The sequence below is a fragment of the Strix aluco genome, chromosome 7 (genome assembly GCF_031877795.1).
Source record: "Strix aluco isolate bStrAlu1 chromosome 7, bStrAlu1.hap1, whole genome shotgun sequence".
Classification (NCBI taxonomy): Eukaryota; Metazoa; Chordata; class Aves; order Strigiformes; family Strigidae; genus Strix; species Strix aluco.
Window position 1 is genome coordinate 12,275,757 of NC_133937.1, and position 20,814 is coordinate 12,296,570.

The window sequence follows — 20,814 nt, forward strand, 5'->3', positions numbered from 1 at the left end:
GAACGTTAACTTATGAAAGCATGAATCAGGTGTTATTGAATATAGCCGTGTTTAGTGTGTATATCACATAATATGTTCTTGCACTATTTCACCAGGGGAGGACATTAAAAGACTCAATATTTAAATTTAAACGTTATTTGTTATTTATTGAATTGTTATACCAGAATATGAGACTTGAAGAGCTTTAGAGGGCTATTAGTAAGAGTAGGGGGAACTGAGAAAGTACTAATTTTATGCTGGTGAAGTATAGTATTTGAACAAAATAGTTTTGATTCTGATTAACTGATTCTAAGTAAATGAGCTCAAATCTTAGGTGTTGATTACAGACCAAATGGTAAAAATCATGTGAGACTGGCTAATAGCAAAAAAGTTACAATACCTAGGTAACAAGTACAAGTCCTACAGATGTCTTGAGCTGTACACCATTTCATTTTGAGGCTTGGAAACCATTTTTCTTAACAGTTTGTATATAAAAAGTTTTAAAAGAATGAAACAGGTATGTGACGGCAAAGTCATGCAACATCTTCCTGTAATTTCAAAGGGCAGGAGCTTGAAAGAGAATGCACAGAAGTGGTTTGGTTTTTGGGGGTGTTTTTTGTTTGGGTTTTTTGCATGAAGGAAAATAAATATCTAAAACTAAACAAGAAAAGCATGAGATTTTCCAATAAAAAAATGGAAAAATTGTCAAAGTTCAGTTTTGTTATTAATATTAAAGTGATTAAGGTTTTTACTTATTTGTTGTTTACTAGCATGTCTTGAGTATGTGAATATAGCTGAGCTCATTCTACCCTTGGGATGTACAGTCCATGTGACAGACTTCTTGGCCATAATTTCTGCTTCCTGCCTTCTTAAAGGCCTGAGTTTTGCAAACAATCACAGTCACAATGCTTTAGGCACACAAGCTATTTCATTTGAGCTAACAGAAGCAATTGCATTGCTGAAGGCAACCACAAGTTGTGAAAGCAGTGCTAAATAAGCAAGTGATGTAATAATAATGCAATGTGATATCTATATTAAAATATAGTTGCTTAACAACAGCTTGGAGCTACTTAATGTGGTATTTCAAGTCCACCTCAGCTTTTCTAAAGTAAATGTTAAATTAAAAATGGCAGTATTTCCAACTAATGATGTGTGCAACTATGCAACTATAATATAGATATGTGCTACAGCTATGTTCATAAACCAATAATTTTCACAACAGGAGGTCTGTTGCTTGCCCTTGACATGGAAAGTATCCTAAAGTTTAAGCACAGCTTTCTTCATCCTTTACATTCTTCTAGCTGTATGTTACATTGTCAGCTTAATACAATGGATTATTTTTGATGAAACTAACCTTGTAATATTGTGACATCAATGAAGTGTTTTATTTATTCAATGCTATTCAATAGTGAATCATTTTCTGGGTTTGCTTTCTTTACATGTTGGAAGCGCCCTGGGAAATTGTCACTGTAATACAAGATGGGGGGAACACACAAAATGGAGTACCTGCTATTTTAAAACACCTAGGTCAGACTGCAAAAACCTAGATAACAAGCCACGTAACAGGGAAATCATATACTTAATTTTTTAGATTTTTAACTTCCCATTAAGTGCATGTATCCTATGCCATGCTCAGAGCTATTCTAAAGTTCAATTTGTTTGATCCCCTTCTCCTGCTTTTACTGACAGGAAGGACTACACCTGGATTACAGTTAATACTATGCAAAAGACTCACAATAAAACCTGACAGTATGTAAACATTTATCCAAATTGGACTTTCATTAAAAGGGAATTCAATCCTTCTGGTCTCACTACAAATTTAAAACAAAGCTGAGCAACGCTGGTATCATTTTTTAATCAACTAAGTGTATAAATGGAAATTTTTATGCACAAAAGCAGGCAAGATCACCAAGCTCAAAATTCATCAGAACAAGACGGATGCATCAAAACCAGACTGACCTATGAAATCTGAAAACTCTGGGACAGTAACTACTGTAGTACTCTTTGGATGCATATATATAACCTGCAGCAATTTGGTTAACTGGGAATGATGTTTTGTTTACTGTGCATTCGTGAATCTATTCTTTCACACTGTTGTTAGAAAGCTTATTCAGGTTTTATACTGCTTGCTTCATGAAGGAGAGATGAAGGGCAGGAAAAAAAGGACAGAAGGTATATCTCATCCAACATACAAGAGTACATTAGAGTTCATTGCCAACACCAAGATCTCCAGCGCATATACAACAGTCTTAATGGCTTCCTTCAGAAGAGAATTTCTGAAGGAAGTGCAATCCTCCTCTCCCCTCAAAAGTTTTAGCCACTCATTCATCCAGTGTTTTCAAGTCCTAAATGGCTAATCAGAAGAAAATGAAGGTACTAAAAAGAAAAGAAAATGTAGAAATATTCACATGAAAGAAAAACCCAACCCCAAAATCCCAGGGTGACTTGAGATAGGGTCTTTGAAATAAAATTCTATAGGTAAAACCTAAACTTCTTTTTTTAAAGGCTGCATTATGTAATATCCAGGTAAGTGTCAGTGTTGACTGTGTACTTGATTTGTTTTGTGTAAGTAACAAATAAAAGCATCCTCAATTCAGCTTAAATTCTCAAGAAGGCAACAGAGAAAAAAATTCAGCATATGGAGAAACTAAATATGAAGTTTCCCTACTGTTGACCTACCCTATCCTTAAAACAAGCTCGTGTTAAACCATTCGCAAAAATAAATACTGAAGTCATACCTTTAAAATAGCACAAACAACATCCCGTGTATCTTGTTTATTACCTAACCATGAAGGAGAACTCTGCCAGTTGACATCCCCAGACAAAATTTCACCAAGAGACAGTACATAAAATGTAGAAGTTCAAACAAAAATGGAATTCTATAATTTCAAATAATAACCATTCCTGTATTTTTTCCTCCAGTTGTCATCTAAGCTAAAAAAAAAATCCCATTACTTTAGGACACCTCCTCTGTAAGTGGATAAGAATGGAAGACACACAAGCAGGGCTGCTTCAGACCTCATTTACTGTATTCCCAGTGGTCTCCTGCAACATGGCCTCCCTCTTGACCTTTACTGGGGGTGCCCGCTAGTCCCACTCTCCACAATTACAGGTTCAAACTAGATAAGGCATGTATGTCACAAAACAAAAAAAAGTTATAGAGCCAGTGCTCTACAACATCCAGCTGCTAATGTCATTACTGACTACTGGAGTTCAACATGCTCATCTCCTCCTATTGCTGAACAAGAGTGTGATGAATTTTGTCAACTCTGAAAGATGCTTGAACTGCCACTTGAGACTGTTTGCACTGACGGTGTGGTTCATGGGGATACAGAAGAGGTCCAGGATGTAACTCAAATATTTATTAATTGCTATCAAATGTATTTTTAAAATTTATTTAACAATCATTAGCATATTTGTCCTTAAACACGTACACACAAGAACAACTGCACAACTGCCTAAGCATATCATCTACTAACACTCTTTAAACCTGACAAAGTGGGACAAAAGTTTTTTGCTACATCAAAGTCTTCTATCTGCAGCTGTTCCACATGGCAAATTCCCATTTCAGTAAATTGGTGCTCTGTTCCCAGAACAGATGCAAAATCAAACTCCCAATGAGAATACACAATGCAGCTTGATTCTAAGAACAAAGTATCATTTCACTCTCTAAGTCTTCATAATTCTGTATTCAAATGATTCTTTTAATTGCAACGGGAATTCCAACACCCTTTCATTCTCAGGGAAAATTACTTTTTTTCTAGTTAGAGGACAAATACAGTACATCAATATTTTTCTATACGTGTACATTCTAGCTGCTATTTCAGAGCATGGTTCTAGGCTACAGATAGAAAAACACCTGCATCCCACTCACTACAGCACTGGCCTTGACAAAAAGACATATAGTCTGTTATCAAGATATAAATACAGAATTTGAAGGTCAAATTAAAAGGTTTCTCTTCATTAATGACATACATATCAGTATCATAAAAGTGATTCTGAACAAGCAGCAGCTTGCAGTGTTGAAGGTCCTTACAGAATTAAACAAAGCATTAGTTTAATCATCTTTTAAATTTTAAAATGTGTCTTCTCTTGTTAGATGAATTTTTATTGCCTTATACATGTCTTTTTGTGTTGCACACTTCAAAGTACCCACTGAAATAAGCAGATGTTTAATTCCCAGAGAATGTGTCAATGCCTGAAACTTGTACAAGTGATGTATATCTGTTACACAGGGGAGATCACAGGTTCACAACTGATACCCATATTTCCCTATGGAAGAATAATACAAGAGAAGGTGTGAAAAAATTTCACTCTGCTGGAAGGAATGAAAACTCCACACTGTGGCTTGTTTAGTTAAGGGGAAAACCTTGGATGGAAAAGCTTCTAACCATTAGTCAGACTGTGGCATTAGAATCAGAGCAAATAAACAAGAACTTGGCAAAGGCAGACAACAGTAAAGATTTTGAAACAAACAAAACACAACTAAAGACAGCTCTCTTGTGAGATACTCCTGCAGATATTTAGAAGTTTAACCTATACAGTTTACTAAAGTAGTCTGTTCAAAGAAATTAGCTAATAAACTCACCAACCTAATTAAACATTCTCATATATCCATTTCTCCCTGCTATTAATCTGTATCAGTTTTGTCCAGTTTAAATATTCTAACAATGACAAATGCTTAAATATTTGAATCATATAATTCCCTTGTTAACAGCTGATGGCACTTTAGGAGAGACTGAAAATCACACACCTGTTTGGAGAAAAAAATACCTGTACGGTTTCATGATTGAAGCTGAAAAAGTAAGCATTTTCCCATGATTAATGACTCATAATATTTAATGTAATAAGCATGTCATAAGAAAACATGAAATACAGAGAGGAAATGAATGGTCACTGAAGCATATACAACTGAATGAGAAAAAATTACTAGCACAGTATTAAAAATAAAAATCTTAAGAATATTCTTCTGATAAGCAGATGTTCATCCGTCTTCAAATCCATAAATCACTTTCAAACTAGGCACATATGATTTTGTGACTTTTTCTTCTACTTTCAGTGGGATTTAGCAGCTTAAGTCCCAAATCATTCAGGAAAGCTTCGGAGTATGTTAGGTGCTTTTTATTATGTATATTAGAGATATCTATATATTTAGATGCTCAGTTTAGAATTTGGGCATATAAGCATCTTAAATACACCTTCTGTATGCCATATACAATATCTTAGGAGTAAATTAAAACATCGTAAGTACATGTTGTCATTTTGGACCACTTCTATTTAAGAGATTGTTTGAATAGTTCAGAATTTTTTCTATTCTCACCTTTAAGAAGAAATTACGGTTATCTTTCTGCATATCACTCCCTCTTACTGGCCACTACATCTAGAATAACTGTATCTGGTGATCTGGTTTTATTTTCTGATATTCTTTTAAATACATTCAGGACGGTCACAGACATTAACAGAAGTTCAGGAGTATAAAAACTGTACAACAGCTATACAGCAGGTTCAGATGGCTATTACAGTCCATTTTATTTTTCAGTAATTAAACTTAAGAAACCCTAATTCTTAAAATTACGAACTGAACAACTCTTCCTCTCTCTCAATGAACAGCGCATACAGCTATTGTCAGAGCTCTGAGTACCCAAAATAAATGAACACTGCTGGTATGTAGAGGACCATAAAATTTTAATATGTAAAAACCAAAAAAAACCCCATTAATCCTTACTTGTTTGTATGATTAGAAAACAGAATATTGAAGACTTTTCTTACCTATAAAAGTAATCAAAATGTTTTTTGTATTTCTGTATTTCTATTTATAAATATTACAGACTAGTAAAAAAAGCGTCAACTGTGAGGGATGCAATCAAATCAGAGGCAAATTCCATTGCTTTATAACTTTCTAAGTTGGAATGTTGGTTTTTTTCTAATGCTGTCTCCCTTGGACAGAAGACTTCTTTGCAACTTCTTTACAAATGACTTACCGGCAGTGTTTATGTGATCCTGTTAAGGTTTCAATCACAAAGCATTCCCCTTCATTGAGACAATATGCAAGATCCTTGTCTTTGCATGGCTTAAAGTGCTCAGATCGCTCAGTGGAATACGTTGTAGTATCTATGAAGAAAACAAAAAAAGGAAAGAAATGCTGTAAGGCTAAATATTGGATGTTCTTAAAGTATATATTAAATGAATTTGATCAAATTGGTCTCAGTAACATCAACTGATAAAGACAGACTAATTAATAGAAATTAAAAGCACAGAGTGAGCAAACTTCAATGTGACTGCAATACTATTTGCAATCAAGCTTCTTAAAAAGATTTACAAAAGGAAATTTATATTTGGAAATATTAGCAGGAAAACTAACTAGACTGCAGCTGAGTATAATTTCAACCACTTCCAATTTCCAAAGTATCCCTTCTAAAATTTACACACACACCTATTTTGTATTCTTTAACCAGAACAATATTTTCATATTAATACACTGAAATATGGTTTTAACTAAAATACACAACTTTTTTCATGAAAAATGAGCAAAATTAGTTAATATAGCAACAACCTAAAAAAAAAAACCCCCACCCATAAAACCCACAGCAATGAAAGAAAAGACAAAGTCAAAAACCTAAGGACTATGCTAACTTGATTCACCAATCACAAAAATTGCCCAAAATTTAAACACAAGCAATGCACCACAGATTGTGGCATTTCAGGTACATCATCTGTATATTTCTATAGGTCCATTCAAACACCCCCACAACACAGTTCAAAAAATTGATTACAGTTTGGACTGTTGGATATGTAGTTAGATGAGATTTGTAATAGGCTGACAGTATGTCAGGGTGAACTATCAGTCCGATCTTCTAATATATCTCTTTAGCCTTTCCAATCCAGGTGGACAAATCAATGATAAAGTGAAATTTTCAGAGGAAGATGTCTGACTGACAGATACTTTAATTTTCTTTATTAAGACAAGATTTTTCTAATGAAGTGTGATTTTCAAAGTAGATAATGATTTCCATGGCGCCATGGTTCAATCTTCATTCTCAAAGTTTAAATTCCTACTCACTTTGCAGGGACAAGGACCAGAATCTAATATACTAATATATATTAAAATTATAAGAGAACATTTCATTATATACCATACAGACGATCACAAAATACTCTGTTGCCTGCTGTTAAAGGAAGAAAGCAGTGCTCAATGCACATGGAACTTGGCAAACTCAAAATTATATAAACACATTAACTTGCTTTTTGGTCATGACTCAATACAAAGTAAATGTCCACCAAGCTAATACCAATGTTGAAAACCAAAACACTGAAATACAAGATACCTGTAAGTATGGTTCTGCAAAAAAATGCAGATAATTCCAAAAAATCTTTTTTCATTCTTAGTGTATTTTAAAGAAAATAGTGCTATAAGTTTTCCTTGTTATCAAGACTAAATGAAGAAAGATTAATAAAATACATTTAATAGAATAAGAAAATTCACACCCTAATCTTTGTATATAACACTCCCCCCCGAGATAAAATATTGTAGTTCAAAGTTTTCAGTGGAGAGAAAAAAAAAAAAATCCTGGCAATAAACTCCAAACAGTCTTCCTTCAAATGTTTTTGCAGATTCAGAATGAAAGGTCCTGCCACTTTCCCCAATAGCAGCACTTACAACAAACCTGAAGTTAAATGTATCAAACTGAATTTTGGAAACAATACAAAATGTTTGTAAATGCAAACAGTGACTAGCACATCACTGTTGACATTTCAAGAATGAAGTGCTTGAATTCAAGAATTCATGTAAGAAAATATCTTCAGGTAGAAAAAAGGTAGCCCAGTTACCTTTTAAGGTCAATTTTACACAGGAGCACTTAAATAACCATTTAAAATCTTGGGCAAAAATTAAACAACAGTAATCAGACATATATCTATCCTTTTTAAATAAGAAAAGCTGAAGGTAGTATTTGAAAGCACTTGTGATAATTACAAAACATAACTAAAACTGTTTGATGAGCAGCAATTCAACTTAACATGGCTTCAGAGATCAGAACAGTTATATTTGTTAGCCTGCTCTGAAGAAACAATCGTTGCAAATACATTTATGAAGGTAGTTGCATTACATAGACCAAGGTAATCTGAGATGTTCCCAAAGGATGAGAGCAGAACTAAGGAGACACGCGGTATCACAGAGTGTCTCTGAGGTAGTGACATACTGAATTCTCATAGTGTTTGAAGTGCAGGATACTCCTCTTCTACCATAATTAACCCAAAAATACCTTGTCAAGGTCAGCATTTTAAAGTTTTAGATTAAATATACTCTTCAAAGGTTTTGTCCTGCTTTAATCACATCTCTGTTCAATACTAAATCAAGCCCACAGCAGAAACTTTTGCCAACTCAGCAGTGTCAGAGCGGAACCAAGATGGACCATGTGACATTTTATAATGGCATAGCTTAAGCATAGCTTAATTTGAGTACTAATGGAAGTTACACAAGTAATTGGACTTCTCTGCTGATATAAATTGCTAACTATGGTCAGCCGTTGCAGCAAGACATCCTTCCAGAACTGGAGTTTCTGACACTTCCAGAGGAGTGACTTGGTGCTCTGCTCATGCAGAGGAATGTGGGGCTGGAGTCAAAATGTTACCCTCAAAGCCCAGTCTGTTTTACTTATAAACAGGCCTAAGTTGTAATATTTCATATTCCCCTCTTGGACACGATTTAAAGTTTTTCTTGCATTGTTTTGAGTTCTGTCTCTGGTCTTTCAAATTAAGCACAACAGTTGTAGGTAACAACGATGCTGACGGCTTCTTATGACAGCCTTGGAAAGCACTACTTATGCTGAAAAGTACACAATAATTTGTAACTTTTTTTTTTTTAATGAATGCAGTCTCATTAGATGTCAGTTTTCAGTTAGAGCCTTTTCTGTCTTGGAAATACTGGTGCAAGTCTAACCAGGTTGATGCACATGGAAACACCTGTCTATGTACAGCTGATCTCTGATCTGCAAAGATCAGATGTCTTAGCTACAAAGGTCATTCACTAACATTCAAAAGTTCAAATGCTGTGTTACTAATTGACATCCTAGAAATCCCTAGAGCTGTTTGGTACTTTCTACTGGATATACTCACATACAGGATATGTGAGTCTTCTGAAAGGTTACAATCCTGCTGTTATTTCATGCTGGACTCATGACGAAACACACTGTTACAGCTTCATTAAATACTGAAAAACAAAATGTAAAAGCTTGTTCTAAACAGAACTATAGAAAAAACAAGACAATGGAAAACACTGTAGAGACTATATAGTTTTCCTGAATCTTTTCCTAATAAATAATAAATCCTATCATCTTATTTGCTCCCCCCCATGCCTCCCCCTGGTTTTTTTGAGCTCCTAACCAAATACCGAATTGACTTTTCCATGGTGGAATTGTCCTTCATAGCTTCAAAAGTTTGCTAAGTATCCACCATCCTATTGAGGTTTGATTTTTTTTTTTTTAATTGATAAAACCTAGGCATTCACAGAACTACTAGTACAGCCCCTTAAGTTATTTCTAGTCTTTGAACGTAACAGATGCACACATTTATAGGTAACAAAGGGGAACTTCTGTTAAGCATTCAGATGTCCTTGAATTCAGTACATAAATGGAAATAATCCATAATCCCTTGAAGTTGGCTGTTTTTGGGTTTTTTTGGGGTTTTTTTTGTTTTGGTTTGGTTTTTTTTTTTATTGCCAACTGTCCAAGTGTTTCATGTAAAAGCAGCAGGGGCTATTGATTTCTGCTGGAGTCTTTCCAACTAAATTGGAGTAAAGAATTGCTAGGCATTTTTGCTCTATTTTTCTTATCTCACTTTATCAGCAAAGCTTTATGCACGATTCCCATACTCCAAAAGTGGATATACCACTGTCAAGTCTCAGATACCATTGTTTAATCAAATGAACAAGAATTCAGTTCACATTTCAAAGGGAGACTTCAAGATCTTTTATTTAGAAGCATGGAGCTGGTTAAAAAAATGCAGTCATTTGGGAATGTTGAAAAAAATTCAGTAGAAAGTTTTCAGATGTTATTTTGTGAAGGTCTAAAGCTTGGTCTAAAGAAGTGTTAGTGACTGTATTGTCTCATTAATCTATTTCATGTTTATACCAGCACAGGACGGCTCATTATAGCTAATTTTTTGAATGATCTTCAAGACATAATATGGATACTATAAATACTATCACCTCCAGCAAGGCTACCAGATTCATTGTTTCCAGTACTATGGTCTGATATTAATAAACCTGTAATTGCAAAGGACAAATGCAGGAAAAGAGAGAATGCAAGATTTAAAATATCTGGGGAAACAGTGGCATTTGTGGCAGCTTTTTCTGCGCTGACTGCAGCAGCAACCATTCCCAGCCATCCCATCTATTTCGCAGCATTCTGGCTTTAGAAACGGATTTTACTGGATGCATCTCAAAATAAAACACATTTTTGATGCTAGCTTTAAAGCATGCACTTCATTGTAAACATTTTTTTGCATATAGACAGCCTTAGTTGCTAAGGAGAGAGTGAAGAAATTGACCTAGGAGAACAAGGGATGGAAACACAACTTTACTGAAGTTAGTGGACAGGCATTGAAGTTTTGGAGCTACATGGTAACATTCACTTATTAACACAGGTATGGCAACTACTTAGTGTATCACCAAGGAGGAATATTTAAGACAACATATTTGGTTTAACACCACAGTTTACACACTGAAAGACTTTTTTTAAAATACTGCAAACTTTGACTACCATTGGGTATTGCCAGCTTTACAGATTCAGCATTAACATGCAAATTAGCTTTTCCTTTATCTTGTTATCCATTTATAACAGATCATTTATCTGAGAACCACTGACTTACTGAGGCACCAAAAAGTGAGATGCTTATTTTAAGTCACAGATCCCATTTTTAAATGCACTACAAAAAAGCCAATTACAAACAACTGGACTTCCTCTGACAATGCAAGTCCAGTTGGGGAAAAAAAAAAAAAAAAGAACTTATCAAAAAACTCCAACATCTTTTACAATATATTTTTATATCACTATTGCATTTCATAAAGAAGGTAACATAAAAGGTCATTTAAGAGCATAGAGAGAGTTAAATTTTACGTTCAGTGAAGTCAACAGCAAAATATTTACAATGACTTAGTATAACCAGGGTTCCCTGTAGTTCTTACAGGATGACATAGTGCTTTTCTCCTGATACTTTAGAATTATGTGGTAGCCCTACTAGAAAGTATCTTGCAAAAAAAAGATTATACAGAATAGTTTATATATTGTGAGTAAACTCTGTTTACTCACAATACCCTGAATCTTAAACCACATATAACCTAAAGCTTTTATTCCTGTGCTTTTAGAAGTAAACAAAATGTGGGTAGGGGGAGAAGATATCAAGACCTAGAAAGATATTCATTAAGGGAGAAGGGGTGGAAAACTTAAATATTACTTGCAAGTATTTGTTATGATTTAGCCTCAGCTAACGGTAACTCTTTCTTAAGTTGTCAATATTTGTAAAGTAAACATTTAAGACAGACGAATTTTTAATGCACAGCACAGATGGCGTTAGCCATGGGAGACTGATAGGATAACTGAATTTAAAAGTACTAGTAATAGATTATGAGGAAAAACCTAAAGATATCTAGAAATTAAAACTTTATTTTTTAAAACAATAAAAGGGTTATTGTCCTAAACTTGAGCTGTTTGCATGCATTTATCTGTGATTAAAACCCAAAACTTAATGAAAGTATGAAAAATATTTTACTGCATTTACAGAGACAGTTTTGTATTAACTAGCAATTATGTTTTAAATGCTGATTATTCAAGGAGCTACCCCTTAACCATTTTGTGCCAGAAAAAAATTTATTTAATCCAATAACACTTTAAAGGCTTTGATTGCATTGTGATATAAAGCAAAATTGTGCTTTAGATATGGCAATACTTGGGAGTTTTCTATTATCCTTCAGATTCAAATGAACCCATCAGTATAATTTAGTAAGAAACTGATAAAGCAGCAGATGCATCAAAACACTGTCATTTACACTAGTTGGTTCCCCAGCCACACCGTGGAGGTAGCTGAAATTGTTATCAGTGAGAGACAGTCCAAATGTTTTTCCTTTTTATCTATTTCAGAAGATTATATAAGAAAGCTCATGTGATATTAACTCAACAAGCACATTCCTGTGAAACATTTTTTGTGGGTACAACCAACCACATCCTTGAACAGACTGTTTTTCTCCCCATATCACCAGAACACAGCCACAGCATCACATCCACACTGAAATAATGGCTCAACCTCCAAAAGTGTACATGCAATTAAAGAGACAGTCATCTCTCCAAAAATCAGCGCACACTCCCTTGTCAGTGACTCCAAAATTAATTCCTAATGTGTTACTGTTCCAGAAATAAATGTTGTTCACATTTTCCAAATGCTTTATCAGTTTGAAATCACAAAACACAAGTACTAATCCATACCTTGAAAAACATATTAAAGAACTTTCAAGCTGTTAGTGCATTATTAGCGAAGTATATGTTGAGAACAACTTGCTTGCTGCAAAACTCTTACATAAAGTCTTTTCTTTCATGACTTAAAAAAAATCCAAACCAAGCAACCACATTTTCTAAAAACAACATCCAAAAAAAATACCCACCTAATGGTATCTTGCAACTGAAACTCAAAAGCAGAAAAACAAATAAAGCTAGCATCACTTCAGAATGTATTATCTGATCACATCTGTCAGAACTTAAATACTGAACTCTGAATACCAATGAAATTCATCTATGTATGCACAGAATTGCACATCAGAGGCTGCATTCTCCAGTACAGGTCAAACTGAAATCAGTGAAAGCTGAACAAATGGGAGATGACTCAGGAGAGAGCCCTGTGAGACACAAAAGACCAAGGTTTTTGCGAAGTTCAACATCTAAGAACCAAAGAAACACGAGTGACTAAAACTCTAAAGGGTTTTAGCATTCAGTGTGAAGAGTTATTTTGAAAATTGAGTTGTGACAGTTCTGATGGGCACTCTAGGTGCAGAGTGCTTTTGCCAATCAGACATGTATTCAGCTGTCCTTTGGGAGAACTTCTCATTAATTGATCTAAAAGAAATTCAGAGGGGAATTCAGTGAAAAAGTGGCATACTCAAGGTTGTGCCAAAAGTGCATCCACCACCCCCACCAGGGCTTCTCCCTCCTTTGACACCTAGCAGTTCCTCCTGTCTCAGTATACTGATGTCACTGGTGTCAGCAAAAGCCCTTGAGATTGGATGGCACCATTGCACAAAAAGGGGACACCCTTTTGAGGATGTAGAAATAGCTCTACGAAATATTCTCCAATAGATGGAGAAACTGAAATACAGTTAAATTAAGTGACTTCACAGCACGAAAGCAAAATAGTTTGTTTTCTTTTTTTTTTTAGAAAAAGGACTTCCAGGGGTGCAAAAGTTGCTGATGCAATCAAAACTTAGTGGAAAAAAAAAGCCAACAAACCAAACCAGAGCACTTCTGCCTAGGTTAAGAAATACCAGAAGAAAGCAAGCATAACACACTAAATCTATGATGTCTGCAACCAGCAGCCCTCTGCAATGAAGAAAAAAAAAAAAAGTAATAAAATTCAAATGAAACCTGGTGTATCAAATCTACAGTAGAGCACATCAAGAAGTTTGTGATGAAACATTTTTGGCTTAGTTTGGCTACTGAAGAAAATGTTAGTTTGAAGAAATGATTGATCATTGTTTATCAAGAATAGTAATAAAAAGAAAGTTGCCTTAAATGAAAATAGTTTTCCTTTACTTTTCATGCTCAGCTTCAAGTGATCTCAGGAGGATTCACATCTCATTGCCTAGGGAGAACTGTTACTTTAACTGGATTTGGTTGGAGTGCCTTCTAAGTTAAAGAAAAGAGTTTCAGAACTTTGCACTTTCAAATCTGACATATTTGAAAATACAAAGAAAAAGAAATATAAGAGGAAATAGAGAAGAAGGAAATACAAGTAAAGAAAATACAAGAGAAGTGCAATGAACTAAATACTCAATATTGCTACAGAAGGAGTATAAAAAGTGGTGTTATAATCATAATTACATGTAGTAAAAAAATCCAATTAACAGTCCTCCAAAATCTATTTCTTTCTTACATCATAGTTGTCCTCTCTCTCCTCCTGCCTGTGAAGCACAGTGTCGGGTAACAGTTTAGACACAAGGACCAGGGTAGAGAAAGATACTGACAGAAACCTTGGATCTCAATGTCTATGCTGGTATGCACAGGCAGTTCCATCCTGCACCCACCTGCACTACAGCTCAGAGGCAACAGCGCTGGAATGAATTGTAGCCTGATTCCAGCAGATCCCACATGTAGCTCTGTCTTGTTCCACATCGCCCGACTCCCGTCACAAGTCACATCAACAATTCAGTTTCTTTATCCTTTATACATTGTCATCGTAACCTGGCAATAAAACCTTCAGCAGTTCATTCTACGAACTCCAATCACCAATCCAGATTAGTTAGACTCCACAGACTCTTCACTTTTATGTGAAAACTGTGTAATAGATAACTATGAAAAATATTTCTGCAGTAGACAGATACTAGTAAAAAAGAACCAGATTAAGATTGTAGTTGAAATTTATCTCAACATAAAATGAAAGCTTAATTAAATCATCTACTCTTTTCTTTTGGATAAAGCAATTAAGATTTTTTTCCTTCATCGGCGTATCGAACAACCCCTTTCGTCAGCACACTGTGAGGGCAGAGGGGAGAATAAAAGTTTCTGTGGGTCTCAGGAGGGAGGTGAGTGCGCTGTTCTGGTGCCCCTTTCCCAGCCTGCTTCACCCTTCCCATTGCTCAGGAAAGCCGAGATGCATGCGTAAAAGTCTGTGATAGCTCAAATTCCTAGCTGAAAGATCCCAAACACTGATTGTCTTAGCTCCTGGAGCTTAACTGATCTGACCTTTAGCATTCCCTGCATCCTGTCACCCATCATTTGCTCTGCTGCTGCTATCACCAGATCAAATTATGTCCTCACAGCTGAGAAACCTTCAATTAACTTTCAGGCACATAACTGCCACTTGAGAGTTTTACAGAAGGAGAAAAAAAAAAAAGAAAGAAATGAATGATTTCTCCTTTTTCTGCAAACCAAACTATTGCCAACACGTTTTTCTACAAAATGATAAATAATTTAAATTGGAAGACATCTGATCAGACCTCCTGCTCAAAGTACAGTTAACTCCGATTTTAAGATCAAGATGCTGCAGTAAGTCTAGCTGATTTTTTAAAATCCCCAAGGATAGAGATTCTACGACCCCTTATAGCCACCTGTTGCAGTGCACAGTCACTCACATTCACAATTTTTTTTGCCTCCTTATATCAAACTCTGATAATAAATAAGACAATACCCTGGAGTGGATTAAAAAAAAAAAAAAAAAAAAAAAGAAACAAACAAAACCCACAAAACATAGCAAACGGAAAGCTACACAACTGAAATAGTTTCCCTGAAGTATGAAACAGTTCCTTAAGAGTATCCTATTAGAAATTAAAAGTTCAATATATGCCAAATAAAGGATGGGAACTGTTTTGGCTTTTTTCTGACTTAAATACCCTTAAAGAGCTTTCCAAAATGATAAGAAAATGAGATATTACTTTTACCATTGCAGATATGCTTAAACACTTCTGAGAAGAGGAAAGGGGATTTTATTGCTTAGTATAAAAGGATGCTACACTGTTATCAGCAATCGGCTTAGCGTGACTTCTGCTTTCAAAAATCTGTTAAACTAATACCGATGAATGCTTGAGCAGACATTCACTCATATTATTGACTCCTGACTGCTCAGGCCTCTCCAATACTTTTTGTCCTTACATAGTAATCATACTACAGATAGCAACTAGGTAGGCTGTAGTGTTGTAAAGTAATGGAAAGTTACAATGAGTATGCATTCAATTATCAACACTGAAGCAATGTTCCATTCCTGAGAATAACTGTCTTGTAAGGGAATTCTTCTGGGAACAATTATTTTGTGATTTACAGCTCATTAGGACCATCTGCAAATTCCTTAAAGTGTGGTAAGAATTCAGTTACTCACCTTTGTATTTTAAAGACTTAATAAACTATTCCTTCTAAACATTCACAAAATACAAAGGTTCAAATAGAAATTAAAAGTGCTATGGAAAATATGAGGAATAGACATTATGTCATAATACAAAGATATTCATTGCCATGACGCTGGTAGTAATCTTCATTGCAAAGCCCAATTTTATATAGAGATTATTTGGAAAGTTATATATAACTTATCCAGACATTGCTGAGAAATTACTGATTTCACTATGAAATTACAAGTGACACAACTGTAAATCTGCTCAGGCTATTAACTACAACAAGCAGTTCAGAGAAAACATGTTTGGTTTTCTCTTCTGAACATAAAAATACAACTCAGACTTTTTCCACAAACAACCTACAAAGCTTTCAGCTCTGACGATCTGGGCATTCCTGAAAGGACTGGGTATTTTTTCCAAAAGCTCCTGGTTTTTGTATGTAAATAAGCAGCACAATGCATACAGAAGAGTGTTAAAAAGTAAATATTGCTGTTTAGTAGATGTAGGGGGCTTTAGCTTTTCCAGCTATTGCTAAAGGAAAGAAATTATAAAATTGATAATGAAGGCCTCATCATTGATGGTAATTGACAAGTGTATTCACTGAGCACCAACACTTTTTCAATCATGGATCTGTAATAATCTTTATATACACTATAGTATAGGAAAATTCTATTGGAAACAAAGTATTGTGTGATTTTATAAATTTTCATAGTAAGCAGAAGCAGAGAGAAAACACAGTCACATGGCTAAACAGGGCAGGGAAACTGGCCAATGCTGACAAGGCCGAGGTTCTCCACAGCTTCTTTGCCTCTGTCTTTACTGGTGCAGCTGGATGCCAGGTAACAGGATCAGGCGGCTGCGACAAGGCCTCAACCCATGCAAACCTACGGGCCTGGAGGGAACCCACCCAGGGAACCCAAGTGGCTGACATTCTTGCAAGCCCACTGTCTGTAATCTTCAAAAAGCCCTGGTGATCAGGGGATGTGCCTGATAAGCACGACATTTACCCTCTTACAGTTATCTACAAGATAGGCCCAGGAAAATACAGGCCCATTAGTCTTACTTCAGTCCCTGGGAAAGCAACAGATCCAGGTCTCCTAGGAACTATTACAAACCAAAACATGAAGCAGGTGATTGGGAAAACCCAACACGCAAGGATAAATCATGCCTGATAACCCAATGCCCTTCTACAATAAAGTAACATGTTCGGTCAACAAGAGGAAAGCAGTGGGTATTGTTTACCTGGATTTTGTCAAAGCATTGGCCACTGTTTCCCACAGCCTTCTCCTGGACAAACTGATCAGACACAGACCGGACAGCAGTCCGTGAGGTGGGCAGGCAACTGGCTGACAGCCCGTGCTCCAGGGCTCAGGTCCTGTGGCTCTTGCTCAGGCTGGCTGCCTCTCACAGCTGGGGTCCCCCAGGCATTAACACTAGGCCCCATGCTGCTCAATATCATAAGTGACCTGGGCAGTAGGACTCAAAGCATGATGACACTAAACTGGGTGGTGACACGGACATATCAGAAGGGAGAGACATCTTCCAGAGGGATCTGGATGGGCTGGAAAAGTGGGCAAGAACTGTATGAAGTATGAACCGTACAAAGTATGAACTGTATGAACAAAGACAAGTGCAGAGTCCTGCACCTGGGACAACATACCCTGAGAGCCCAGCAGAGGCCAGGATGGGGAACAGGCACCTGGGGGGCCTGGTGGACAAGCAGCTGCAGGCAAGTCAGTGGCACACTGCTCCAGCAGCAAAGGCAAACCAGAATCTGGGCTGCACCCGCAGGGGCATTACTAGCAGTGAGAGAGACGTGATCATCCCACTCTACTCAGTGCTTGCCAGGCTGCACCTGGAGTACTGTGTCCAGTTCTGGTACCCACAACTCAAAAAAAGACATGGACAGACTGAAGACAGTCCAAAGGAGGGCCATGAATATGATCAAAGGGCTGGAGAACCTGCCCTATGGAGAAAGACTGAAAGAGTTGCATCTTTTCTCCCTGGAGAAGAGATGGCTCGGGGGAACTCATTACAGTTTTCAAGCACTTGAAGGGCAGCTACAAAGAGGACAGAGGGTCTGTCTTCACAAGTAGCCACATAGAGAAGACAAAGGGCAATGGGTAAATGGGGCAGTGGAAGAGGTTTCATCTTGGTATAAAAAAGGAAATTTTTAGTTTATAAAAAGAAATTTAAAAATCAATCACCAGAACAACCTCCCCAGAGATGTGGTTGGAGTCCCCATTGCTGAAGGTTTTCAAGACACAACTGGACAGGCTGATGGATAATCTCATCTAGGCTCCCTTTTCCATGAAAAGTTGGACCAGATGATTTTTTGAGGTTCCTTCCAGCCTGGACTGTTCTAAGTTTCTATGGTTTATAGTTCTTCTGGATCATTTACAATTTCCTTAGAGTTGTACAAGAATTATCCAGTACTATGTTTTTAACATTTACTAAATCGTTTCTTACAGTCACTGACAAAGTACTGTAGGCTAAAAAATAGATACCTAATGGAATAAAAGGATTATACTAGTTATATAGGAAAACACTTTACATTGCAATGTAAAAACATTAATTATCAAGAAGCTACGAGTAGTATGTTTGACTGGAAGCGTGATGCTCTTTCTCCAAGGAACTGAAATAGGTCAAGTAACGCATTGAATAGAAATGAAGGAAATAAGAAATGCAATTTTAACCCTACGCTTGCGCATATTTCCAAGGCATGCAATCTAAAATATATTCACTATTGCATTTATCATTTTGACATCCTTGTGGCATGACACGCAAAGTCAGGTTATGAAACATTAATATTACCCTCAGCATTTCCTTTCATAAAGAAGTCCATATATCCTACATTATTATTTTTTTTTTAAATCTCATTTCCTCACCTTGATTCTTTCAATTCAGTCTTCCAGAACAGAAAGGGAATAGGTATAAGGAGGTAAAGTATCTTTGCAACAGTTCCTTCATTCTGTACCGCTCTGTTCCTGTGTATGGCTTACCTCGCAAGATTTCTCTTGTTCTTTTTCTCAGGTAAGGAGAACACTTTTCTATCCATTTCTGACATGGCACTGCGAGACGTGCAATGCTGAAAATCCCCTTGACCTTACTACCAGTACGCAATAATAAACTGCTCAAGTCTATAGACTAGCATTTTCTAATGCAAGTAATTAGGTAAATTACACACAGCTTTATAATTTAAATCCACAGTGCTTCAACCTAGCAAAGTGTCAGTGAACCGTAATAAGGAATAGCCAGATAACGAAGTTCTCATGTGGGCTACTACAACTTCAGAAGCTAGACTTCCATCAACAGAACCTGGGTTAGGTCTGAGTTTCAGTACAGATGTCAAGGGTACCACATATACTATCACAACATCTATACGATTATTTTGTAATATTTCACAGATCAATATAAACATGATCTTTTCCTATTTCCTCAATCCTTAGCTTTGATACACACTCAAATCAGGTTTACTTGCATCTCCCTCTGGTCTTAGATTTAATACAAACAAAATTATGCGTTCAATATCTGCGATTCAAATCTAAGTCATTGCCTAATAACCAAGGCAGATTTTTCTGCTAAGTTCTCTGCAATTGAGACTATTACATTGGTACAAAAGGAGTTTAAAATAGTTGAAACTTCTTGGCTTGGCTTTTTACTATTAAAGAATACACAGCCTTCCCACAATAAACCAATATACATATAGTCTTGCTAACTATGAACAAAAGAGTAAAGGGAAAAGACGTGAAGTTTGCAACTATAAGGAAAGACACTTCTGTAGAGGCAGAGTATAATGCCTCAGAAATCTCTCTTGGGACCATGGCCACTACAAACAATATTCAGTCAGGGCTCCTGTTTTCACTTCAGTTTCCACAAGCCACAGTACTCCGTGAAGTTGTATTTGGAAGCGTACTCTCTACATCCAGTGTGCTCTATAGTTCTAATTTTATAAGTTGTTAGCATACCCACCCTGAGTAAAGTAGCACAGGTCTCATATCATATGGACTCAGTGCTTGATTAGCAAGTTTCATGAGATGTAATTATTAGTTAAAATCTGCATGTCCCATTGCAGTGTGTTTAATTCATTAATTTTAATGTTATATTAAAAGTTAATATATATTTTCTTTCTAGAGTGCAGGTGGTTTACAGCATGGCTCACTGGCAGGCAAGAGAAGCACACACACAGCTCTTTTATATAATGCTACTGAGAAGATTATAAAGTATCAGAAACTCAATTAATACAAAAGCTATCTACCAAAATGAAGTATAACTTATTTGCCTACCACATTTAGTAATCTCTATGGCAGCTATATCCTGCCACTATCATCAAGAGAGGAAATTTAATTCAATCTTCCAACAGTGACAACAAGCTAGTAAACTAATAAGTCATCGTCACTCTTCTCCGAATACTTCACAATCCATTAGCTCCTTCTGAGACCTAAGAGCCAGAAGCACACAAAGCACTCAAGCCTTAGAGTCTCTATTTAGTCAGCAATTTGAAACCCACACCAGCAGGCTATCACCTACTCCTTCTCTAATAATTCCTACTTACTACATACACTGAGATTATAACATTGTATATGCACATATAGGCATATATATTAACTGCCACTGAGTTTTGATTACCATTACTATAGAACTTATACGTCACTTCCAGGCACCCATGGTATAAGAGCATGGCACCTCACCAACATTGCATCTCACCACCAATTCTAGCTGTCAGAGCATTCTGATATTATGGTTATTTCTGG

General features: G+C 36.2%; 1 protein-coding gene across 1 annotated transcript in view; it reads right to left on the minus strand.

The window, feature by feature from the left end:
- The window catches only part of NRG3 (neuregulin 3), a 417,954-nt gene that overhangs the window by 239,198 nt on the left and 157,942 nt on the right, over nt 1–20,814 (minus strand). The window contains exon 2 of the mRNA XM_074830488.1: nt 5,961–6,090. Coding sequence (XP_074686589.1) covers nt 5,961–6,090 — 130 coding nt within the window. The remainder of the gene's footprint in view (nt 1–5,960; nt 6,091–20,814) is intronic.